Source organism: Dama dama, chromosome 23, assembly GCF_033118175.1.
Source record: "Dama dama isolate Ldn47 chromosome 23, ASM3311817v1, whole genome shotgun sequence".
Classification (NCBI taxonomy): domain Eukaryota; kingdom Metazoa; phylum Chordata; class Mammalia; order Artiodactyla; family Cervidae; genus Dama; species Dama dama.
Window position 1 is genome coordinate 61988697 of NC_083703.1, and position 26302 is coordinate 62014998.

At 50.0% G+C, this 26302-nt stretch overlaps 1 protein-coding gene across 4 annotated transcripts in view; it reads right to left on the minus strand.

Moving 5' to 3' along the window:
- The window catches only part of NOL4L (nucleolar protein 4 like), a 125727-nt gene that overhangs the window by 41394 nt on the left and 58031 nt on the right, over positions 1–26302 (minus strand). For all 4 annotated transcript variants that reach the window (XM_061127058.1, XM_061127061.1, XM_061127060.1 and 1 more), the window contains exon 4: positions 18779–18888. In XM_061127058.1, the coding sequence (XP_060983041.1) occupies positions 18779–18888 (110 nt within the window). The remainder of the gene's footprint in view (positions 1–18778; positions 18889–26302) is intronic.

The window sequence follows — 26302 nt, forward strand, 5'->3', positions numbered from 1 at the left end:
GCCTCAGTTCCCCCATGTTGTTTGTGTGGAACCTGGTACATAGACGGCCTCAGACAACGGTTCCTGCTCCTCTCCTTGTCTCCTTTCTCCCTGCTTCCCCTCTGTGTCCTTCTCTTGCTATTCTTCTCCTTGTCCGAACCTTTGGGAACTTAACATGCAAAGGCATTGTCAAGCTCAGTTGATGGCGCCAAGGCCACAGCAGGTACTGTGGACTAACTTATTGACACCCAGACTCAGTGTTTCTCTCTTCTCATCTCAACTACAGAGAGGGGAGGAAGTGAAATTCTTTCTTTCCCAGCACCCCCTTGCAGCTGAAGGTGGCCATGTGACCCTGGCCAAGGAGATGTTAACCAAAGTCTGTTGGCAACTCTGGGACTGCTTTTGCTTTGCTGGGCTAAGCTTATGCCACCCCTTCACACCTTCCTCTCGCCCTGAATGTGGACAAGATGGCTGGAGCAACAGCCACCAACTTGTGAGCATGAGGAAAAGGTCAACAGAGTCACAGAGACACCAACCCAACGTGACTGACGTTACTACCAACAGCTACTCCTGCACTCTTTCTATTTCAGGTGTAAAGAAACCTTCATGTTTTGTTTCACAGCCAGCTGAGCTTTTGGACCCGTAGTCAAAAGCATCACTCTCTGATTCATAGGGCTCCTGTTTGTGGATGGACTAGACAGCAAGGCCTCACTCCCATGCGGCCTTTCCTCTAGTGTAAACTCAAAGAGACAGATGAGCAGGGCTGTGTTGCAGCAACTGCTGTGGCTACTGCGGTGTGGGGGGGACTCAGCAGAAGGATAGGTGCCAGGCTTTGCACAGGTGTGCCAGGGCACTCCCCAAGCCACAGCAGTGTTCCAGTTAAAGCAGATCTTCTGTTTCTGTTTTCTCTCAAGGCACTTGGAGCCATCCCAAACATCCAAGCCTTAAAACGACCATGGGGCTGGCACGGCATGGGCTCTGTCACTCATGGCTACTGAGGAGGAAGCTGCTGGAGAGATAGGAGCGGCCAGCCTGGGGCTGGGCTGCCTGTGGTCATGCTGGGGTGGGCCTCTCTCCTGCCTGAGTGCAGCGCCCCAGCCCACAGCTCAGGGCTGTTCAGGCCCTGTGACTGACTGCTGAAGGCTGGAGGTGGGCTGGCGGGGAGCAGGAGGGCAGGTTGGGCAGAGCTCCGGGGCCCCTTTCCCATCTTTGCCAGTGGCATGCCTGCTTGCTGCTGACCCTTGACACATTAACTTCCTTCCTAGAAGAGTTTCCTTGAAAAAAGGAGTTCCTCTGTCATAAAGCAAACTTTGAAAACCACTGAAGTCGGGCCCAACCTGCTGTTCCAGAAACAGGGAAGCTGCAGCAGGGAGAAGTGAAAGTCAGCCGGCTGGTGCAGGGCAGGGCCACACCTAGGGTCAGAGTGGCGGGGCTCTCCTGGCCGCTCAGCCCTACTGGCCGTCACCTCCAGTGAAGCCTCTGCCCTCCCTGGGCAGAGGAAGGCTCACCCTGAGGCTCTCCACGCGCGTGACAGGCGGGCCAGAGAGTGCTGTCCTCTGCAGGCTGCTCGGGCTTCTCCCAGGCACGCGGGCCCCTTGCTCCCCTGTCCTGGCCCCCTTACTGTTCCCTCCCCAGGGCCTTTGTACTCGCTGTCTGCTCCACCTGAAAAAGCCTTTCCTCCACGGGACCGGCCACCTCCTCCCATTTGGGTCGGGGCTTGGATGCCATCTTTTCAGAGAGGCCTTCTCACACAGAGGGGCAAACTAGCAGTGATCTCAGTTTTAATTCTCTGCCTCAAATTTCTCACTTTTGCATATCTGTTTTTTTTTTCTTCTTCACTTATCATCTCTATGGCCTGTGACCTCCCCGAGAGTGGGCTCCTTGTCTGTCTCATTCACTGCTGTAGCCTCAGTGCTCAGGACAGTGTCTGGGATGTTGAAGGAATTTGAATGATATCTGAATGAATGAAGGAGAAGACTTTTTAAAAGCATACCAAAGACAGTTAATTTGCTTATCTAACTCCTTCATTTCAAAGAGACAGTATTTAGAAAGTTAAACTTAGTGACACATAGTTTCAGGACTACATTTGATCATAGTATCACAGTGCAATTTGTTGAATACACTATTTAATTTTAAAGTATATTTTATAGAGAGAGACTTTTTAAAAATTACAGCTCCAATTTTTATTGCTAGTATATAAGCATATATATACTTTTTAACATTACTGATATATAAAAATAAATGTCATTTAAAAGCCTTTCTAACAACAACAACAACAAACTATACAAACACAGGGTTACAGGGAGGGCAACGGTCTGGAGGGCTGTGAGCAGAAGCCGTGGGCCCTTGCCTCCTCTGTCTAGGTGGAGGAGGGGGAGCTCCCAGCCCGGCGGGGGTCGGCGGCCGGTCACCCTACGAGCAAAAACGAGGCAGCCAGGACAAACTCACAGTGTGACACTGCTGTGCCACCCGGTAATGAGGTAAACATAATCACAACCTGGAAAAATCTTGGCCATGCTTCTTTGAGTCCACCCAGAGCCATTATCTCTAATTGATCTCCAGACATCAGCTGTTGAACCGTTGGAAACCCTCCTGCATTTTCTAGGTCTGGTTACAAAGCCCAGGCCGTCCACCCACACACCCACCAAGGAGGGGGGTCAGGTCTCCTGGAGCAGCTCTTTGCTGGGGGCTGGGACCTGTCTGGGCCCCACCTGAGAAGAAGCCATTAGGCTGGGAGGGTCGAGGAGGTCAAGATGCTGGGTAAAAGCCACAACCCACCAGAGCCGAGCAGCCTGCATTGCGGTGCCTTAAGCAGAAGGCGCCAAAAGCCACCAGGGGTCTCGCTCTCAAAAACATGTGACCAAAAAATAGAACTGGAGAAAGCACCCTGCCCAAGATGTCCCCCTTGTCCTAGATGATCTCTAAGAACCGCAGTCATGAGTGCCATTGTTAAAGACAACAACAATACTGGGACTCAGCCACGAGACAACAAGGCCCCTCTGGGTCTCAGGCAGGCCAGATCCAGAATGGAAGGGGGCAGTCAAGGTGGGCAGTTGGTTCAGTGACCACATGGATGTTTTGACTCACCCCTTCCTGGCCCAGCTGGGGAGAGACGCCTCTACCTTGCCCCCACCTATTCCCTTGACACAGATAAAAGCATCCCGGGGCCGGCCCGGCATGCAGGACTCTGCTTCAGGCACCAGGCAGCTCTCCTGCCTACACCAGTAAATTATGGCCACTGCATGCATTTTTCCCCCAGATAATGAGGTTGAAAGGCCGCGTCGGCATCCTCGTGTGCATGGGGCTGGATTCAGTAGCCTGGAAGGGGAGTGAGACTTCAGGAGCAGATGGGGACAATGAGCTGTTGGGTTTGGGGTATCTACTAACTGCATCAGGCAACTGGCTTTCGAGACAGGGTGCTGGCTGTTTTCTGCTGCTTTCCCACACTCCTTCAGGGAAGCAGGAGGAAAGAAGACAGACGCAGATGTCTCTGAACCCAGGCTGCCCTGGCACGACAGCCATTGTGCTCATTTGCTTAGAGTATGTGGAAACTGCAGCAAGTTTCTTGAAAGCACTCAAGGACTGTCAGTGAAATAGTGACTTAATGTTCACTAAAATAATGGCCACTGGGGGCTTCCTTGGTGGCCCAGTGGTTGAGAATCTGCCTTGCAATGCAGAGGATACGGGTTCGATCCCTGGTCTGGGAAGATCCCACGTGCTACGGAGCAACTTAGCCCGGGTGCCACAACTACTAAACCCAAGTGCCTTAGAGCCCGTGCTCCACAACGAGAGAAGCCACTCCAGTGAGACACCCTTGCACGGCAACTAGAGAGTAGCCCCCACTCATCATAACCAGAGAAAGCCCTCTCGCAGCAAGGAAGCCCAGCACAACCAAAAATAATAAATAAATAAATAATTCACATGTCCTATTTTCCCTGTCACCATCTTCAGGTGGCTGGGAACGCTGGGCTGTTGATATTTCTAGCTCCCAGTTTCCTGCTAGGGACCATGATACTCCTGGCCCTGAGCCCACCTTGTTTGCTGGGTGAACAGAAAGGCCTGTGGTCAAAGTGTCCCAGCTTCTTGTTTATGTGGCCGAATCAACGGTGCCTCTATAGTGCCTTTCCCTCATCAAGAATGATGTATGAAGTTTTTTTAGGCATTAGACATTTTTTTCCCCCAAATAACTCTTTTTCAAGCCAAGAAAATGTTTAAAAAGAAAGACAACAAAGAAGGGAACTACTCCTGCTACATAGTAAGACGTATTAGTCATGAGATGTGTCGGATATTAAGACATATTAGTCTCGACATTTAAAGCAGTGTGGAGCTGGCACATGAATAGACAAAGAAACCGATGGACTGGATAGAAGTAAATTCTGTTTCAGATGGAAATTCAGTAAATTATAAAGGCGGCATTTCAAATCAGTGGGAAGCAAATAGATTCTTTAATAAATGATGTTGACACAAAAGGGTAAAGGGGGATATGTATCTCAATACATATAAGCTCCAAATGGATCAAAGATCAAATATGAAAACATGTAATTTTTTGCTCTGTCAGCTGAGAGGGTCTAAAAGAAAGGACACCCCAGTAGCAATAAGCATACTTGGCACCCAGATCTTGTTTTTTTTAAATATGATTCTATAATAAAAGGAAGATACAACTGATTCTAGGATTGGGGTAGAAAATATACAAGATGAGCCTGGAGCATCTTGTAGTACTGGAAGGTAAAAAAACACTAAAACAAAACAAAATCCTACAAAACACAAACCAACAAAAACCATTGATGGGGGTGTGTCTAAAGAGCACCGGAACCAACTGAAAGAGTTCCCAGTGGCAAAGCTGGAAAAGTTTGAGCATCCAAACAGATACAGTAGTACTGGATTATAACCCAAAGTCAAGAATAAATAGCCATATAAATAAATGATTGAATATATTTATAAATAAGGAAGGAGAGACAAACCTCCCATGCAAAAGAATTCCAAATAATGTATGAAGATACTTCACCCTCAAGGAGGGAAATTATAAACCCCATTCCTTAGGTGTGGGCTGTGCATAGCTGACTTCCTTCCAAAGAGTACAGTATGGAAGGGGGTAAAAGAATAGCTTTAGAGTGATCAGACCTGACAAACATTAGGTCAGCCAGGTGCGACCAAGGCAACACCAGTAGTCATGAATCACAGTGACAGTATGTACGCTTAATATGATGTGGTGCCCCATACTGGGACTTCCCTGGTAGTCCAGTGGCTAAGAACCTGCCTTTCAATGCAGGGGACGCAAGTTCGATCTCTGGGAAGCTAAGATCCCACATGCCTCGGGACAACTAAGCTTGCACTTCACAACTACTGAGCCTGAGCATTCTGAGCCTGTGCACCACAACTAGAGAGAAGCCCGAGTTCTGCAACAAAGAGTCTGGGTGACTAAGACCTGATGAAACAGAAAAGAAAAACGTGGTAAAAACAGCACTCTGAGTTTGGGATTAGCAAAGACAAACTATTATATATAGGATGGATAAACAAAAAGGTCCTACTGTATAGTACAGGGAACTATAGTCAATATCCTGTGATAAACCATAGTGGAAAAGAGTATGAAAAGAATAATACATATGTGTGTGTGTAACTGAGTCACTTTGTTGAAATTAAACACAATATTGTGAATCAACGATGCTTTGATTAAATTTTTTTTTAAACAACACTCTGTCTGTGGTCTTTCTCCTAATAATCCACAATCGCAGTTTTACATTGAGAAAAACATCAGACAAATCCCAAAATGCTACAAAATATTGGACCAGTATGCTTTAAAACTGTCAAGGTCATCAAAATCAAGGGAAGGTTGAGAAACTGTTACAGACAAGAGGAGCCTAAGGAGATGTGACAGGTAAACCTAACACTGTATCCCAGGAAGGACTGTGGAACAGAAAGAGGACAGGAGGTAAAAACTAAGGAAATAAACTATAAACTTCAGTTGACAAAGTGCCGAAGGATTGATGCCTTCAAACTGTGGTGCTGGAGAAGGCTCTTGAGGGTCCCTTGGACAGCAAGGAGATCAAACTAGTCAATCTTAAAGGAAATTAGTCCTGAATATTCATTGGAAGGACTGATGCTAAAGTTGGAACTCCAATATTTTGGCCACCTGATTCAAAGAGCCAACTCATTGGAAAAGACCCTGATGCTGGGAAAGACTGAAGACAGGAGGAGAAGGGGACAACAGAGGATAAGATGGTTGGATGGCATCACTGACTCGATGGACATGAGTTTGAGCAAACTTCAGGAGATGTTGAAGGACAGGGAAGCCTGGTGTGCTGCAGTCCATGGGGTTGCAAAGAGTCTGACAGGACTGAGCAACTGAACAACAACTGGTTCATTAATTGTAACAAATGTATCCTATTAATGTAAGGTATTAATAAGGGGAAACTGTGTGGGGGGGATAATGTGGGAGTTCTGCTCTATCCTCTCCGTTTTTCTCTAAACCTAAAACTGTTCTAAAAAATTAAAAAACAAAAATACTAACAGAGGACACAGAGGCAGAGTGGAGTTGGCCTTTGGTAGCAGAAGCTACTAAAGAAAAAACTGATAAGTTTGAGTACATAAAAATAAACATGACAAAACATACACACCATAAGCAAGATCAACTGAGGTTGGGAAAAAAAGAGGCAATGGCTAACTCTGTGGAATCAAAGAAAGAAAATGTGGACTTTCTTGATGATCCAGTGGTTCAGAGTCTGCCTGCCAATGCAGGGGACACAGGTTCAAACTCTGGTTTGGGAGGATTCCACATGCCAAGGGTCAACTAAGCCCACGCGCCACAACTACTGAGCCTGAACTACTGAAGCCTGCGTGCCTAGAGTCCACGCGCGGCAACAAGAGAAGCCGCCACAATGAGAAGCAGGCACACCACAGTGAAGAGCAGCCCCTGCTCACCGCAGCTAGAGAAAGCCTGTGCAAGCAATGAAGACCCAGCACAGCCAAACATTAATTAACCAATTAAATTATTTTTTTAAAAAAAGGAGGGACTTCCCTGGTGGTCTAGTGGCTGAGACTCCGAGCTCCCAATGCAGGGCACCTGGGTTCATTCCCCCATCAGGGAGCTGGATCCCACATGCCACAACAAAGACCCAGCATGGCCAAATAAATAAATAATTTTTAAAAATAATAAAAATTAAAAATTAAAAAAAGGAAAGAAAATGTAATCATAGTGTGCTAATCAGCTCATTTATGAAAAACCTATACAGTCATAATAATATAAATACAATAATTTATCTAAATAGGGAAGTATGGATAATATTGAGGGATGGAAAAAGGAGAAATAATACATGTGTTTATGAGCGGGTGTGACTGTGTACATATTTATCTCCTCCTGCAAGAAATTAAACAACAGTAACCAAAATAGTCCAAACTGAAAAATCAAGAACTAGCAATGTGAACACATTATTTAGAAATAGGAGATGAATACTAGAAGAGATAGCTCAAAAATAAGGAAGAAAAGACGCTGTCTCTGATGGGTAGAAATTGAAGTGGGGAGGCTGGGACAAGATCTGCCATTTTTCTACATGGTTTTTAAGATACATATTTTATTGCTAAACATAAAAATGATTACAAGTAAATAAAAAAGATGAACACTTGCTAAGCTGTTTCTGAGGGTTAGCTGTCCTGGGGTTATGCGGGCGGGACCAGGGGGCACAGGGCAGAACCTGAGAACAGCCACTACGCTCGCACATCTTCTCACAGCAGCAATGTGCCAAGGATCATTCTTTGCCCGCAGAAATCCAAACAGCAGCCTTGGTCAAGGTCAGTATTTCAGTGGCTTTTTGTTTTTCTCGCCGCAGTACAAACCTTCTGCAGTGCCAGGGACTTTGGGAGATGGGAAAAGGTTTGTGCTGCAGCGTCTCAGGTTTTGAAAATGGTGCCAGTGGCATTCCAGGCCTTTCTTGGGTTCTCATGGGGGCAAGCGCGGCCCCCTTGACTCAGCTGCATAATCGTAACAGTGGGGGCTGATCTTGGAGGCCTGAGGGGAGTGCCTGAGAGGAGGAAAGCAAGAAATGGAACTCTAGCTGAGAAGGAAGTCAGCTGTGGATCAGGAAGGCCTGGAGTTTGGAGGAAGCAAAGGATGGGAACTGAGAGAGTGGCCCCAGCATATCTCAGCGGGTAAGCGCAGTGAGGAGAGGAGAGGGACTAAAATTCAGGCAGTGAAGGCAGCAGATTAAACATCCTCAAAGTCCCACAGGGTCCACCCCTCATATTACTCTATGTAGATTTTTTACTCATATTACTCTATGTACTTTGAGTAGACACTGATGCTCAAAGTAAGAAAGTACTGGTCTAGAGAAGGGGCTACAGCAAGATAGCAGCAAAAAAATGCAAAGATGCTGTAAAGCAATTATCTTTCAAATGAAAAATAGATAAAAAATTAAAAATGCAAAGGTGAAGTGAAGAGACTGATGATGAGAAGATGCTGATGGCTGGGAAAGAAATATGTAGCCTCTCACAGTGAAGCCCAAGTTACTCAGAGGACTTACTGTCTTCCTTCACCTCTGCACAAGGCAGACCTCTGAGGTTAAGAAGTCTCAACCTCCCCAAGGGCAGACCTCCAAAGTCAAGAGGCTCTGAAATTTTATTGAGAAACTGTGCTTTCAATCAGCATAAAATATCTCACTTTGCCCTATTTAATTTTTTTTGCCTTGAACTTGTTTGACATTAATAGTACTTCCCTCTCTTTCCTATGTTTTTATCTTTTTTTGTCATTAAAAAAAGTCTTTTATAAACACCAAAAGGATTTTGCCATTAAAAAAACCTCATTTGAGTATCTTTGACTCTTTCTAGTGGAATTTAACCCATTTACATTTACTGTGATTTACTAGTGTTTGATCTTGTTCCTGTTAGTTTATCTATGTCTTCCATTTATTATAACTCTTTTTGGTTGTTTCTTCTTTTATTCCTTCTTTTAATTACTCTTGCTTTGGTTACTTTAATTACTTTCTTTGGTTCTGTTATTTTTCTCTAGCCATTTAGAAGTTCTACATTCTGTTTTTATTTTGTGAAGATTGTTGTTTAATTTTCAAGAAATACATCAGCTTTTTCATGAAGACGGTGTCAAAGGTAAAGGAAGCCCCTGCCCCTCCTGAAGCTGAAGCCAAAGGAAAGACTTTAAAGGCCAAGAAAGTAGTGATGAAAGCTGTCCACAGCCATACAAAAAAGTCTGGACATCACCCACCTTCTGACAGCCCAAAACACTGCAGCTCAGAAGGCAGCCCAAAACACTGCAGCTCAGAAGGCAGCCCAAATATCCTCAGAAGAGCACCCCTAGGAGAAACAAGCTTGACCACTATGCCATCATCAAGTTTCCCCTCACCCCAAGTCAGCCATGAATAAGACACAGGATAATAACACACCAGGTTCATTGTGCATGCCAAGGCCAAAAACAAGCACCAGGCTGTGAAGAAGCTCTATGACACTGACATGGCCAAGATCAACACCCTGATCAGGCCTGATGGAGGGAAGAAGGCTTATGTACAGCTGGCCCCTGACTACGATGGTTTGGATGTTGCCAACAAAATTGGGATCACCTAAACTGAGTCTAGCTGGCTAATTTTAAATATAGAAGTTTTTACTATTAAAAAAAGAGGAACAAAAGAAACATATTAGAACCACTGCTTCCTAAAAAGACTATTAAATCCTTGGACATGGCAAAGTTTCCATTCTGCTATTTCTCTCTTGAGCTCACACCTTGCCTGGGCTTCGGGGCAGCCTGAGGATGGGGAAGAAGGAGATCATTGTTGCCATCAAGTTTATATATAATTTTATTTATTTTTGGCTGTGCCAGGTCTTCACTGCTGCACAGGCTTTTCTCTACTTGTAGAGAGTTGGGGCTACTCTAGTTTCGGTGCATGGGCTAGGCTTAGTAGTTGTGGCACATGGGCTTAGTCGCTCCATGGCATGTGGGATCTTTGAGGACCAGGGATTGAACCCACGTCTCCTGCATTGGCAGGCACATTCTTTACCACTGAGCCACCAGGGGAGGCTGTCATCAAGCTATTAAATCTGGGTGCAGAGTCAGCATTTGCAGGTTCTCCACAGGTGAAAGTCCTACGAGTCAAACACTGTTTAAGTAAGTGACAGGATCTCACTGTGACGCATCAACTGTGCTTCTTCTTTGGGTCTGCCCATTTTGGGGGGCTCTTCTGAGCAGGAAGAAGGCTGAGTATGTCCATGAGAAAAGCAAGCCATAAAGAGGGGTGAGGACTCAGAGAGAGAAGGAGCAGATCCCTGTTTTAATCCCTCCCTGTCCCACAGCCTGGTCTAAAAGATTAAAAAAGTAAATGTGGCTAGCCCCAAAGTGGAAACAACCCAAATGGCCACCAACTTTTGGATGAATGGAAAACAACAATGTGGTCTATTTATACAATGGAATAGTATGCAAACATAAAAAGGAATGAGGTTTTTGACATATGCTGCAACATGGATGAGCCTTGGAAACAACACGCTAAATGAAATAAGCCAGACACAGAAGGACAAATAATATGATTCCACTTAAAAGAGGTACTTGGACAGTCAAATTTAGAAAGTGAAACAATGGTTACCAGGGGCTGGGGGGTGAGAGGAATGGGGAATTATTGCTTAACAGTTACAGAGTTTCTGTTTGGGGTGATGAAAAATTTTGGAAATAGGGGTAATGATTGCACAACATCATGGATGTACTTGATGCCACTGATCTATACACTTAAAAATGATTAAAATGGCAAATTTCACATTTTGCCACAATTAAGAAAGTGAATGTCGAGAACTTTTCAGAGCGGGCTTGTTTCCCTCTCCACTAAGGAAGATGGGGAGCTGAGAAAGTTTCACACGTGGAATGTTTCCTGCCCCCAATCCTCGCCTGGCTCCCCAGTGCTGACTGGGGAAAGGGCCCTCTTGTGACCTCCCTTCTAAGAGGCACATGTGCTGAGTCCCTTCGCCTCCTCTTTCTTCTTCCTTCTCCCCCTTTTCCCAAATTAGCTCTGGCCTTCCCCAGCCCAGGTCCTCCTAGAGCTGTTATCCCTCAGCGTCCCTCACCTGGACCTTCTGGGCTGGTCCAAATCTCATTTTAAAATAAGCGAGTGTCCCCTGAACTGCCTGGCAGGTTCCTGGTCCCTTCCTGTTTCTGTTTTCATATCCTGGATTACAGTCCCATGGCCACTGGCTTGTCCTCTCTACTAAGAAGAGCTCCTGGAGACCAGCTATGCTGCCTTATTCATCTTCGTGGCCCAAGAACAATCTTGGACAAGGTCCTTCACTGTGTCTATTGAACCAAGGTTGCATAATAAGATTACCATCAATAGCAGCAGAGGTCACTGAGGCTTCCTCTGTGCTTATAAGGTGCCCCAGCGCTGTGCTAAGCATTGCACCTGCTTTGTGTCATTTAACTCTTGGGCTAACTCTATGAGGTGTACTGTTATTATACTGTTATTACTCTCAAGTAACAGGAAGAGAGGGCTTCCCTGGTTGCTCAGATGGTAAAGAATCCACCTGCCAAGCAGGAGACTCGAGTTCGGTCCCTGGGTCAGGAAGATCCCCTGGAGAAGGAAATGGCAACCCACTCCAATATTCTTGCCTGGGAAATCCCAAGGACAGAGGATCTAGCGGGCTACAGTCCTTGAGGTTGGGATGCGACTGAGCAACTAAACAACAACAGGAGGAGCACAGAGAGGGGACATGATTAGCCCTAAGTTACACAGCCGGTAGGTAGTAGAACTGGTGCTCAGTTCCAGGGTCTTTGGTGGGGGGGCTGGAATCTTGGCTGACAACAGTGCTGCTCCACAACACCTCCTGAAAGGAGCAGGAAGGCCAGTACTCTGGGGGACCCCCTGGGTCTCTGGGCAGGGGCTACCCTGCAGGCCCCACACCTGGGGGGTGGGGGAGGGAAGTCTGCCCTTCCTCCCCCAACCTCCAAGACCCAAGGAAAACTCTGGGCCAGGGGAGAGCTGCAGAGGAGAGGGAGGCAGAGGTTAATGGAGACAAATAAGAGCCTCCATCACGCGGGTTTAAACAATGGAGCGCTGCACCGCTTCACACACTGCTGGGAGAACCATTAAAACCATTAGCAGGACATTAGTGCTGCTCCAAGAATTGGAGAGAGGGAGGCGGGAGCCGAAGGAAGGTGCTGACAGGCTTCCTGCTCTGAAAGGAGCAAGGAGTTGGGGAGGGAGGGTGGCCAGGGGTTGCCCTGGGGAAGTTGCTAAGCCTCCCAGGGAGGGGGCGGGGTCCCAGTCTCTGCGTCTATAAAATCAAAGTGTGTGTCGGGGAAGGAACACATGACTTGTCTTTCTCTTTGGGATCTGGATCTGATTTCTACAATGGGGTCCTGGTTCAAACACTGTGATCTCAGGAAAGACCAGGTTCATATCCCCTATAACATGGATATCAAATTCTACATGTACCCTAGTAGGTAAGTGGGGATTTACAAGGCAGGGGGAGACCTCCACCCCACCCAGGCCCCCTACCAAATCCCTCCTTCCCACATTTCCTTAAGCTTCATCTATTTCAGGTGGCTCCCAGTTCCCAAGCCAAACAAAGCTCTCTGCCTGCTCTGCCAGCGTCTCTTCCAAGGACGTTTTTTCTCTCCACTAGCCCTGCCGGCGATCCGCTGCTCAGTACCCAGGTGACCCGCAGCCTCGAATTCTAAGGAGAACACCCTCATCCAAGAAGTCCATGGAGAAGCAGGGCTTGTGGCTGTGGCAGGGGCACAGGTTTGGATGGAAAAGATCTGAGTTGCAGTTCATGTTAGCGGTTGTGTGACCTTGAGCAAATACAGAAACTTCTTGAGCCTCAGCTACGAAACCAGCAAGATGAGGATGATAATGTGACCCTGTTGAGCTGGGAGGGCGAGGGGTGATGTTTGTAAAGGGCTGGACACAGAACAAGTGCCTGAAACAGCATCCACTCTGCTTCCCTCTCCCTCCTCTGTTCCACCTTTAAACGCTTCCTACAGACCCCAGAATGTTGATTTTGATTTTCCTTGTCTCTTTCACTGGACTGAGAGAGGCAGCAGGGCAGAGAGACTGTTCACCACTGTCTCCTTAGCACCTGCCAGCTCAGGTGCATGATGGATGGATGGATAGATGGATGGGGGGATATGGGTGAGGAATGAGTGAGTGACAAGAGAATTATAAGATCAGCTTATCTGGTAGGTGGAAACATCAAGGCTTGGAGAGTAAAGAGACTGAATAATACAAGAAAGCAAAGCGGGTTGTAAAATGGTACATACAGGATAATTCCCTTTTCTATTCAATAGTCTGGAAGGTTGGACACCAAAATATTCAGTGATCCGGGTGGTGGGAGGATGGTGATTTTTATCACCATGCTTTTGTTTTTTGGTGACGGAGGCCAGGTGTATTTGTGTAATTTTTTTTAAGTATGAAAAATAGAATAAAATGAGACAGAAAACAAAACCAGTGTCTACATGAAGAGATCTTAACACTTCCCTTGGTACATCTTGCACACAGCGCTGAAAGGGAATTTGGAAGATCAGCGGCTGGGGGTGCACTTGCTGGCCACCTCTGGTCTTATGAGTGCGGCCTGCACCCCTCCCTGGGACCCCATCTTATCAGAAGAATGCTTTGGAACATTCTTCACGACAGTCCACATCTCATGAGATCTTCACAAGAAAATGCCTTCGTTATCGGTAAAACTAAATGTGATTTCAGTTGTATATCTTCATGATGCTTTCCCAAATAAGGGGAAAAACCCTGACTTTATCGGGTGCCCCTCGCCTATTTTCAGCTCTAGGTGGCTACCCACAGCTTGTGGGGGGTCTTGTGTTTTAGGATGGAGGTCCCAGGAGGGTGGACCTAAATGTCTTGCATGTTGAGACACCATAATAAATCTTCTCTGCGTTGGATCAGACGTCAATAATCTGTTTTGTTCCTGTGAACATTATTATTGGAATTCCCAGGTGACACTAGTGGTAAAGAACCCCCCTGCCAATGCAGGAGACGCAGGAGACATAAGAGACATGGGTTCGATCTCTAGGTTGGGAAGATCCCCTGGAGGAGGTAATGGCAACCTGCTCTATTATTCTTGCTTGGAGAATCCTATGGACAGAGTAGCCTATCGGGCTACAGTCCATGGGGTGGCAAAGAGCTGGATACGACTGAAGTGACTTCAGCACGTACGCATGAACATTATTATTAGACTTTCACACTACCTAATATCCTCTGCAGAGAAAGACCCATTTCTCAGCACATTAATCCAACACAACTGGACAAAGGTAACATGATTCTGTCCGGTTCACAAACAAATCCCACCACCTGTTCATTGTCTGTGCAAAGCCGAGGGAGGGGGAAATGTCCTACTTACCTCACTGTTGTAGTGTCTCCTGGATACCTAATGCTGGGAAAAATTGAATTCTTAGGTTCTTCTCACTCAGAGATTTTAGATGTAGAGCTTTGTTCAGCATTCATAAAATATCACTTATCCCAGATGCTATTATTTACAATTGGGTTTATTTTCCATTCCAGCCTTCATGAATGATGTGCAGACACTACAGGTGTCTTCTGTTGGCAGGCCGTTCGGGGTCAGAGAGATATTGCAGGGAATGAAACTACTCCCAGAGCCTTGTCTTGGGACATGGTGTTTGACAGCAGCAGAGCCGGACCCGTGCTACACTGGGACAGGGAGCCATTCGCCCACTCAAAGGGGAGCCCTGCTCTGACATCACTATAGGAAGTGTTAGCCGCCTAGTCATGTCCGACTCTTTGCAAACCTGCAGGCTGTAGCCTGCTAGGCTCCTCTGTCCATGGGATTCTCCAGGCAAGAATACTGGAGTGGGTTGCCATTCCCTTCTCCAGGGGATCATCCCGACTCAGGGATCAAACCTGGGTCTCCTGCATTGCAGGCAGATTCCTTAAGGTCTGAGTTGTCTAAGCCACTAGGGAAGCTATATTTTTGCTACAGGAAAGAAGCTACCAATTCAAGTAAGTGTATTATTAGTTTTCAACTCAAGCTGAAAAATCAAAGACACCTGGGTCCTTGGCCCTTCCTTGCTGCTGCAGATAAATAACCTGGTGAGCAGTATGACTTCTTCTTTCGCCACGTGCCTGGCTATTGAACCGGGATCACGGTGCTGATTGAGAGGCTGAGGCCTTGATCGCTCACTGCGGTGCGTGCAGGGCGGGAGGCTGACAGCTGGAGGGCCCCAGGCGGGAGGGCCTCCTTGCACACACCGCCTCTCCTGCAAGGGGTGTGCAAGGAGGGCCTGCATTTTTACCTTCTACCACACACTGGAGAAGGTCGGGGACATTCAGAGGGCCCCCATTTGGGAAACTAGGAATGGAGGTGAAGACACTGTCAACTCAGGCCACCTCAATCTCAGCTTCAGCCCCAACCCCCTGGGGACAAACACCTCCCACACTCCTTCTCTATCAGAGTAGCCTGAACCTCACCAGGACGACTTATCCATGGGCTTCCGTTCATTCACAGACGACCAGCAAAAGCTTACATGTTGGACTTCCTTGGTGGTCCAGTGGTTAAGAATCCACCTGTCATATATTCAGAGAAAAACATGGCCCAAAATGATCCATGCACCCCAATGTTCACTGCAGCACTGTTTACAATAGCCAAGACATGGAAGCAACCTAAATGTCCATCAACAGAGGAATGGATAAAGAAGATGTGGTACATGTACACAATGGAATATTACTCGGCCATCAAAAAGAATGAAATAAGGCCATTTGCAGCAACATGAATGGACCTAGAGCATGTCAAAATGAGTGAAGTAAGCCAGACAGCAAAGGAGAAATATCACATGACATCCCTTATATGTGGAATCTAAAAAGAAATGATATAAATAAACTTACTTACAAAACAGACTCATAGACTTAGGAAACAAACTCATGGTTGCTGGGGGCGGGGGGTGGGAAGGCATAGTTAGGAACTTTGGGAATGTCCTGTACACACTGCTTGCTATATTTAAAATTGATAACAACAAAGACCTACTTTAGAGCACAGGGAATTCTGCTCAGTGTTATGTGCCAGCCTGGATGGGAGTGGGGTTTGGGGGCAAATGGATACATATGTATGGCTGAACCCCTTTGCTGCATTGTTAATCAGCTGTACCCCAGTACAAAATATTCTTAGTGTTAAAAAATAATAATTAAAAAAAAAAAAAAAGAATCTGTCTGCCAATGCAGGGGACACAGGTTCCATCCCTGGTTGGGGAAGATTCCACAAGCCCGTGCGCCCCAACTACTGAGCCCGTGCTCTGCAACAAGAGAAGCCACCACACTAAGAAGCCCACACGTCACAACTAGAGAAAGCCCATGTGCATCAACGAAGACCCAGAGCAGCCATAAATAAATAAATAAAAAGTGTTAGAAGCGCTTACATGCCCAATGCTGTGCTTCTCCCACTTTTCTTTAGCTTCAGAACTGCTCACACTCTCTGCACCAGCCATACCAGCCTCTCAAATTGTCCTCCCTCAAGCTACAGGGCCTTTGCACAAGCTGTTTCCTCAGACTGGTGCTCTCTTCCCTGACGATCTAACTCAGCTCAAGCATCCTCTTCTGAGGCAAACCTTCCTGACCCCTGTGTCGGTCCCCCCATCATGCCCATCTAAGTACTCGTGGCAACACGTGTCTCCTGCCTGGCACTTGTCACAGCTGTGCCCGTGATGGCTGGTTAATCTCTCCGTCAACTGCTGCTGCCTGCTATGAGCTGAGCATTTGTGTGTGATTTTTTCATTAGTGTCTGTCTCCCCCCAGATCACAAGAAGAGCTGGGAATGGTGCTGTCTTTGGTCATCCCTAGAGCCTGGCTCTTGGAGTAGGGCTCCATAAATATTTGTTAAATGACTGAAACCTTGTCGATGCACCTACCCAGCTTCCCTGGAGGCTCAGACAGTAATGAATCTGCCTGCAATGCAGCAGTCCCAGGTTCGATCCCGGGGTTGGGAAGATCCCCTGGAGAAGGAAACAGCAATTCACTCCAGTATTCTTGCCTGGAGAATCCCATCGATGGAGGAGCCTGACAGGCTACGGTCCATGGGGGGTCACAAAGAGTTGGACACGACTGAGCAACTAACACACACACACACACACACACACACACACGCACACACCAGTCTTAATGCCCCTTGGGTGCATGCATGCTAAGTCACTTCAGTCATGTCCAACTCTTTGCATCCCTATGGACTGTAACCTGCTAGGCTCCTCTGTCCATGGATTCTCCAGGCAAGAATACTGGAGTAGGCTGCCATGTCCTCCTTCCAGGCATCTTCCCGATGCAGGGATGGAACCCGCTCCTCTTACCTCTTCGGCACTGGTAGGCAGGTACAGTACCACGAGCACCGCCTGGGAAACCCCTTAGTGCCCGAGACAGCAGGAATTTGTATAGCCAAGTGAAACATACCGAGATCCGTTAATGAGGGACCCAGTGTGGGTGCACTGACCACTGCAGGTTCTGGTGGTGAACTGGGCTCAAGTGCCACTTTGGGGGGAAAAGAAAAGCCATGGGGCTGAACTCCTGCCGTGGGGCTGTTTGAGTGCCTTTGTGCTTCACCCCGCGTAGGTAGTGGTGCTTTGATTTTATAACTGTTGCTTCTGTTAGAGCAACACCCTTATAACTGGCATTTCTTGCATAAAACTTTGCAGTTTTGAGTGGAAAACCCGACAGCATTATCCCCACTGTTTTTGAAGTTTCTTAGGGATGCGACCATCATAGAAAAGAGAACATCTCAGATGAAAAGACGGGAGAGATGCAGACAACTCCATCACCCAGAGCCCAGCTTACTTCATTCGCCCTTTTGAGGCTGTGGGGATGCGAGGGCCACCACACCTCCTCCTCAGGGCAACGCAGAGCTCAAGCCAAACAGCTTAGATCCTCAGACCCCAGCCCCACATGCTACCTGAGCACCTCCAGCTACATCCCCTCGGAGCTGACGGCGGAGCTGTCACCCTCCTCGGCGGACACACGCTCAGGTTGTCAAGGAGACCAGCCACATCCCAGATGGCACGCACCCAGGGCTGGAAGTCAGGCTTCCAACGGAGGAGAAAACAACTCATTCCCCTAGTCGGGCCTCAAAGATACGGCAGGTTCAAATGTCACAGCTGGTGAGAAAGCTTGAAGCAGGAGGTGAGACACTCTGACTCTGGGTTGGGGCAGTGGTCGGGGAGGCGGGTGGCACTCACCCAGTCTTTTTCTGAAAGACAGTCAGGCTACTCGCCTTGCAAAGGGCTAGAAGGTGGGCTGTGAGGGGAGGTGGGCAGGAGTGGTTTTCTTTTCACAGCCTGTTTCCATGGTGCCTGACAGCCCTGGGCAATCCACAGCTGGGAGTCTTGGACAGCCCGGGGGGGCAGGGGGTGCAGGCAGGGCCTTATCTCACTCTGGGCCACCCTCCCTGGCCCATCCTCCAGGCCCGCCTGGGCCCCACGAGTGACAGAGGTCACAGGCAGGCGGGGCCTCCATCTCGCATCCCCAGGGAAAGGAGATGAGTGGCACATCAGACAAAGGGCAGAGGAGGGCGAGGACAAGGGCAAGCCAAGGGCCAAGGTCAGCAGCTCTTACCTCCCCCCTACTTCCACCCCCTTGCCCCTGCCCTTCAGGAGAGTTTCCCTGAAGACCTGGCAGGGCAGTCTGCCCAGAAGACCTTCTCACTTAGGAACGCGTTCCTTCCCTCCTCTCAGCCCGGACTGCCCGGCCCAGATAACCAGATAAGGGCCTCTTTGGTTTCCAGTGTGTTTACACAGGCTGTGGCCCCACATCTCGGAAAGGCTCAACCACATCCAGGCAAGTTAGGACGCCTCCATGTGGGGCGAGGAGGGCGGATGCCTTACCTGCTCCTGGGAATTCATCACACGCAACTTCATCTGCTTCAGGTACGTGGAGGTGAGGGGCATGTTGTAATCGATGATTCCGGAGACCAGAGGAGACGGAGGCTCGTTTTCTGATGGAGAGAAGAAAAGGAAGCCCCTTTCAGCCTGTGCGGTGGGCTGCCGGCAGCCTGGCACCCACGTGGGGCACCCAACACGGGGCCTGGGGAGGAGGCCAGGCGGGCAGGCGGTCTCTGACTCATGGAGCGCCCACCGTATCCAGCCCGTGGATGTGAACTGCACGGTGCTGAGAGTGTTTCTCAACTAAGTGACCGTGTTTAGTAGGAGAGTTCACTGTTGAAAACCGGGGATTTCTGGCTGCTTTGAAAAATGGAAGGTCTGGCCGCACAGGGCCCTCACTCTCACACGGCAAACACCCACTGCAGCTGAGCCTCTCCTTTTACACAGAGCTCGGGGGTCTGTTTTGCTGCAGTGTGCACCCATGCCTATTGCCCCGCGCACTTGCGCTCAATGATTATGCTTGCCAGGCCCCTGAAGTCAAATATGTAAGTTTCCTACGCAGGTCTAAGCCCACTCACATGCCACACTGCCCCACACTGACCCTCACCCCCCACAGCATCCTCTCTAAAGCTGCCAGGGACCACCTGGCTCACGGGTCTGGGCCAGGCCTCCAGTCCACCCAAATTCTAGTTCCTCTTTTAATCACACAGAGAGGAGCATTGTTCCTCCCTTTTATTGCTTTCTTGTCCTGAAGATCAAAGTAACGCATATTCCTTCTGTAGAGCATTTGCAAAGTGTGGAAAGATGTAAAGAAAAAAAAAAAAAAGTCCATAATTGCACCAAGCAGCTTGGCATATGCTTCTGTTTATTTTTTCCTCTGTGATTTCTTTTTTACATACTTGATATCATAATGCATACCGAGAATAATAGTCTGCTTTGAAACCTTTTCTTTTTGCTTAACATTTTGTCATAGGCATTTCCCCTACCATCAAAAATCTCATTTTGCTTTGCAAATATAATTTTTATATCCCTGTATTGTTTTATCGTATGTTCCGTAAGTTACTCCCTTACGACTGGCTACTTAGGCTATTTGCTATCCGGGGCTACTTATAAACGCTGCTGGGAACATCTCTATATGTGAACACTGGTCTGTATTTGCGATCAATTCCTTTTTAGACCAGATTCCAAAACATGGAATTCATGGGTCAAATGGTAGCAACATTTAACAACTTTTTTTGTTTTTCCTTGACCTTACCTAGAGGCATGTGGGATCTTAGTTAGAACAAGAGATCTTAGTTAGAACAAGTTAGTTATAGAACAAGGATTGAACCCACATCTCCTGCACTGGAAGACAGAGTCTTAACCACTGGCAAGACCCTACTCAATGACTCTTTAAAATGTCTGGTCACGCTGCCTTCTGCGAAGGCTCCTGCAGTGGACCCAGCCTGACACTGTGCTGTGCATCTTGGGGGTCACTGTGAGTGCCATTTAGGAGTGACTGCAACGGCGCAGGAGTAAGTCAACAAGATGGGAAGCACGATTCAAGGGAAGCCCATCGCCACTCTTTCCACTCCTGCCTCCCCTTCAGATGTCTCCTGCTGTGACCAAGCTGGAAACCCTGAAGCCACCTGCTGGGACCTGTCACACAAAGCAGGGCCTCATTTCGTCATTTAGTCACTTGACCTGGCTTCACCCTCTGTCCGGGGAGTCATCGTGGTTACCTGTTTTCTGGCTGCCTCCTCCCCCAGCCTCCAAGGGCGCTGGGCCTTCGACCCACGTCCTCCTTGGCGCCTAGTTCTATCTGTGGGCTGGGGTTGGGGTGGCGTGAGAAGTAGGGGCGACTTTCCGAGGAGCTGAAGCCTGCCTGCCGTCACTGGCACCACGCCCAGGAGGACGCGCTGGAGGGAAGCCGGTGACCGGTGAGCTGGAGGAAGGCAGGGATCTGCTGAAGCTGCCACTCAGAGCCGGAGCCCAGGCCAGCTGGCCCCCACAACCTTGAAAACACTGCTGAGTGAAAGAAGCCAGACGCCAAGAGACAAACGCTGGGTGATTCCATGTGGATGGGACAGCTGGAACAGGCATGTTCATATAGACAGAAAGTAGAAGAGGGGCTACCGGGGCCAGGGCATCTGGGGATGGGAAGTTACTGCTTCACGGGGCTGCAGGTTCTGTTTGGCAGGACAAAAAGTTTTGGAAAATAGACGGTGGTGATGACTGCTGGGCAGTGAGTATAACTATAACGCCACTGAGTTGTACACTTAAAATTTATTAAAATAGCAAGTTTTGCGTTATATTCTATCACAATAAAGAAAAATGGCTCCTGCAAACAAAAGGGCAAAACTAGCCAGGGGGCACCGGGGCAGTTCCTACTTGATGAGGATAGAACAGCCCCGCAGAGAACAGGGTCCACGCGTCTTGAGGCAGTGCCCCTCTGGTGACTGTACAGCTTGAATAACATTTTCTATCCAGTTTCATAAAAATGCAGAGCTTCATTTTGCTTTTTTTAAAGAAAAAAAAAAAACGTGGCCGCGCTGTGCGGCTTGTGGAGGGAGTTTAGTTCCCAGACCAGGGATCGAACCCAGTCCCCTGCAGTGGAAGTGCTGATTCCTAACTGCTGGACCACCAAAGGAATCCCTTGTTGAGTTTTTGAAAGCCATGTTGTCACATGCAGAAATGTTCCTTCTTCTAGGACTCACTAACAGGGAGTCTCAGGAACCGGCTTGAAAAATGGGCCAAACCTTTTCTTCTATTAAGGGAGCCCCTCCTGGTTCTGTGGCAGAGGGCTTCATACAGCGCACAGACGCCCAGTGCCGTGAGGAAACTAGAATTCATTTTTGTGACTGTGGATCCCCTTCTTGCCGCCCCACCATCTACCCAGACCTGACCACTTCAACCCAGGGGTGGGGCACGCTGGGACCTGCTCACCGCCCCACCCCACCCGCACAACTGCACGAGGCTGGACGCACTGTGTGAGGCAGACCCCGCAGCTACACTGAGTCGATGTCACGCGAAAGAGCCATGGTTCCTGTTTTGGAGTGAGGGTCTTCAGACGGAGAATGCGGCCGTTTGCATTTTGTTTCCTCAGAGACAAGGCTGTCTGCTGAGAAGTTGCTGGACAATGTGGTATATAAGAAGGGCATCCCACCCTAAGGGTCCCGGGTCAGAGCCTCAGATGAAGACTTCATCAGGTGATGTGGCGACGCTCTATGTTTCGTTGTCCTCGGAGGGCAGACACTGTGTTCCTTTACCAGTGGTCACCCGTGTCCTGCCTGAAATGCCATGAATCCTTACAAAGAGGTAACTTAAGGAAAAAAAAAGCAAACAGGGCCTTCCTTGGCGGTCCAGTGGTTAAGAGTCTGCACTTCTACTGCAGCGGGTGAGGGTTCCATTCCTGGTCTGGGAACTAAGATCCTTTGTGCCTGGCGGCACGGTCAGAAAAAAAGTAATATTGAAAATATAAAAACAAATAAATAAAAAGAAAAATTTTAAAGCCAAGGTTCAGCTTAGTTTAGGGTGGGGGGAAAACCCACAATGGCTGGGAAGGCGCTCTTGGGAAGTGGGAGAAGGGGTCTCCCTTGGCCTGTTCCCTCCGCAGCATGTCAACAGATCAGAAACTGCTTCCGGTGCCCAGAGGTGAGCCAGGAGAGCTCAGGACGAGGAGGTTGGATGCCCTCGTTGGGGGGCAGGGAGCAGGACACCCTGGGCACACACATATCCATCAGATATCCGCGTGCCGTGAAATGCTTGCGTCTGCAGTTCCAGAAGTGAGGGCTCTGTCAGGGAGGAGGACCTTGGCAGGCGGGAGACATTCCCGGGGAGGGAATGCGCCAGGGAGCTGGCTGTGGGAGGTCAGGGCTTGGGCCACACCACAGCCAAGAGACAGGCGGGCAGGTTTTTGGCAGCGAGGGAGCTGCATGGTTCTGGGGCTGATAAGCACCACACACATAGACTCATAGGAAGGAGCTAAGGAATAGGGCCAGTGGGGGTTCCCTGGAGTCATGTGCTCATGTGGGGAGGTGAGGGATGAGCGAAGGTGAACCCATGAACGAGGAAGAAGCAGCTTCCCCGGGTTCTGCTGGACAGGCCAGGTCCCTGCCATGGTCAACAAACACAGGGGCCATGCCCGAGCCACTGCAAGGAATCTGAGACCACTGGTGAGTTCAGAGCTAGTAAGGGTCACAGAGCCTTAGGTGGCTGGTGAGAGAGGCAGAGGAATCACCTGAAGAAATGTTTCGACACCTTTTTGCCAAGGAAACCTGAAATCAGCCCCAGGACTAGACCTAGCTTTACAGGCCATTGAAAAGAGCCCGTGATGCAGAGGCTCTCCCCAGGCCAAGCCGAGCACTGACCACAACCGGGCCCCAGTGACATCTGCCAATCAACGCAACTGAGGAGGTGGCCCAGATCCTCCAGGTGGAGCACAGGGTGGCAAATTCCCTTGAGTTTCCACCCACGGGAATGGAAGAACTCTTCAGTCCAGACACCGTAGCTTCTGGGTGCCAGGGAAAGAGCTCTCAGGGTCAGGGCTGAGGGGGTGAAGGATGTGTGTGCAATAACGGCCTGGCGCAGAGGAAATGTGGGACCGGCCAACCTGCCACGGGGTTTAGATTTGGAACTAGAGATCCCAGGCCTGGGGCTGGCTTAGAAGGTGATGAAAAAAAAAAAAAAAAAAAACCTCTCTTCCAGGGAAGCGAATCAATAGGTCAGCAAGTCTTCAAGGAGCACCGAAGGGTGTGCATTCATGGTGGGGATGGTGGGGCGAGGGCACAGAGCCGGCCCCTGGGCCCAGCAGGGCAGGACTGAGGGCCAGTCCATTAGCACTCCAAGGGGGAAGAGCTCCAGGGCCGCTGGCGTAGGTCCAGGCAGCTTTGTGGAGGGGGTATTTCAACAGGACTTCTGTTCAGTCACTCGGATGACGGCTACTGAGGCCTGCCAGGGCTCCACGCAGACCCTCCTGCATGAGGCTCCCAAGTACTCCATGAGATGGGTGCTCGTGTTAATACCCCCCAGTTTACAGATGAGGCAACCTCCCCAGGTTACACAGGGAGTGAGTGTGAGAGGCGAGAGAGGGCAGGCCAGCGCAGGACAGGCTGCAGGGGCAGAGGAACGAGCCAGGATGGGGTCACGTGGGGCAGAACAGGAAGGGGGGCCCTCTGGAGGGGCCAGGCAGGGAGGGGTTGAAAACCATTGCAGGGGCGCCACCACCTGAGTGGACGGCTCTGGCTGAGGAGGGACCCTTTGGGAGGTAACCAGTGCTGCCCACTGCTAACTCCTCGTATGCAGCCACGCAAATAGCCTTTTGTCACGTCAAAGAAAAGTGAGATGTGCCCTCTCCCGAAGCCCCTCTCTGCAGCAGCCCAGGGCTGGGATCAGGGCACACCCAGCTCTCATCTCTGCCTCCTCTCCGCCCAGATTTGCTCAGGGGCTGGTGGAGCTGGGAGGCCCTGGAATTTCCCATCCTCGGACTTCCTGATCCTCGCAACCTCCTTTGTTTGTGCTCCTGGTGCTGGGGGAGGGCATGGGACTGTCCAGCAACCCCCCCCACCGCCCCGTCACCTCCGCCCCCTTCTCGCCCCCGCCCGGGACAAACCACCACCGAGCAGGGGAGGCTGCTCTGCTTCCTTTCTTTCTTTCTAACACGAGGCCAGGAAGCAAGGCATCCTCCCAGCCGCCCCTTGGGAAGTCTCCATGCTGTTCCATGTCCTGCTCCCGCCCCACCTTCCTGGGACAGGAACCTGGGGCCTGCCTCTGGGGCCAGGCGCAGGCTCTGATTTCCCAGAGGCGAAAGAGGAGGGAAGCCCGGCAGAGCAGAGCAGAGCAGGGGTGCCTGTGAAAGAGCAGTCGGTGCAGCTGACCACATCCAGAGAGGCCAGCCTGGTGGGCGGAGAGAGCGTCTCCACGCTCTCAGCTGGGGCAGGAGACGGGAGGACTGGCCAGCTGACGACAGGGGTCCAGGCACGAATGCCTCTGACCATTGAGCAGACAGCGGAGCCTTTCAGCCTCTAAGGCTCTCCACTAGCAGCCTCCAGAAACCCTTCGGCCCAGCAGCCAGGCTGTGGGTGCGTGCCTGGGTGGGTGATTGTGTGTCTCTTCGTGGGACACCTGGAAGCTGGCAGCCTTGTATTTGGCTGGGACAACACTGGGTGGAGTGGGGGACAAGCCGATGTTTCCCAGGCACCCTAGTGCCAAGCGCCCTGCAGAACGGGCTCCTTTAATTCAACTTCATCCTCCTGAAAACCCCAAGAGAGAAGTGTTGCTCCCATTTGTTGATGGGAAGGTAAGTTCTCCTGCCTTCTGGGGGACCTTGGACAAGTGCTATCACCGCGCCACCTCTCTGTGCCTCCTCTCCTCAGCTGTGAACCAGGACAGACACCTCCCAGGATCGCAGCAGCTGTTATGAGCAGCTGATGTTCAGAGAGGTTCTCGAAACCTGCTGGGGGACACACAGCAGGGAGCAGGGCAGCACACCCAGGCCTGCCTGACCCCAAGACCTTCTGAGACACTGAGGCCACGCCGCCTCCGGCTCCCTTGAGGTCTCCTCCTCTCCCTGAGTGGGCAGCCCCACTTCTGGGGACAGGGAAGCAGCGTTCGGGCTGAGGACAGGAGAAGATGGGCGTGGCGCAGGCCTACTCTGCCTGCCCTCTTCCTGCTGGATCCCCTGGACAGGGAGGCTCCGGCACAGAACTCACGAAGCTGGACACGAGGACCGTCCTCCACACCAGCGGGGAGAAGTCAGCAGAACAGACGGAGCCTGCAGACACCCCAGAGCAGCCCACAAGCACAGCCACTCCGGGCCTGCCTCTGTTCCCCCAGGTTCTGTGTCTGACTTCGCCAGTCGCTATGGAAACGAAAAGGACAACACAGGAGGGGACAGGCGGATGGGCGGGCAGGGACGATGCAGCTACCACCAGGACCCACGCCCCTGGGACGCGGACCCGGGCAGGGTGGGGAGGACGGCAAGGAATGTCTCCTAGCCCAGTGGCAGGTGCCAAGGGGGCTGTCTTAGCAGAGGGGTTGCGGCTGCTGAGCTGGAGCCAGGCCATGTGGGGTGGAGGGGGCCTCCCTCAGGCCTCGGGCGTTGTCACATTAACTGCCACAGCCTCGGTTCCCTCGTCCTGTGCAGCAGCCCTGCCCTAGGTACACGGTTTAACTCTCAAATTTCATCAGGACCCTGCCCCTCTCTCCCGCTACCAGAGGTGCTGTTATTAACCCCATTTCACACATGAGGAAACTTAGGCTCAGAGAGGTGAAGTCCCTTGTTCAGGACACACGGTTACCGAGCGGTAGAGCTTGGACTCGAATGCACTCAGTGGGGCCCTGGCACGCCTGGCTCTTAAACCAGGAACCCAGCACTTATGAGGGATGAACTACATTAACTCCTGTCTCTCATACATCAGCGGCTATCCGATGAACTCAGTGAAGTGGCCGTGGCCTAATGGCCCCCAAGGACAGGAAAGCCTCTGGGTTTGTGAAGTGGCTGCTGTCCAAAGTCGCATCAGGGACCGACTGCCAGCCAGGAAAAAGACT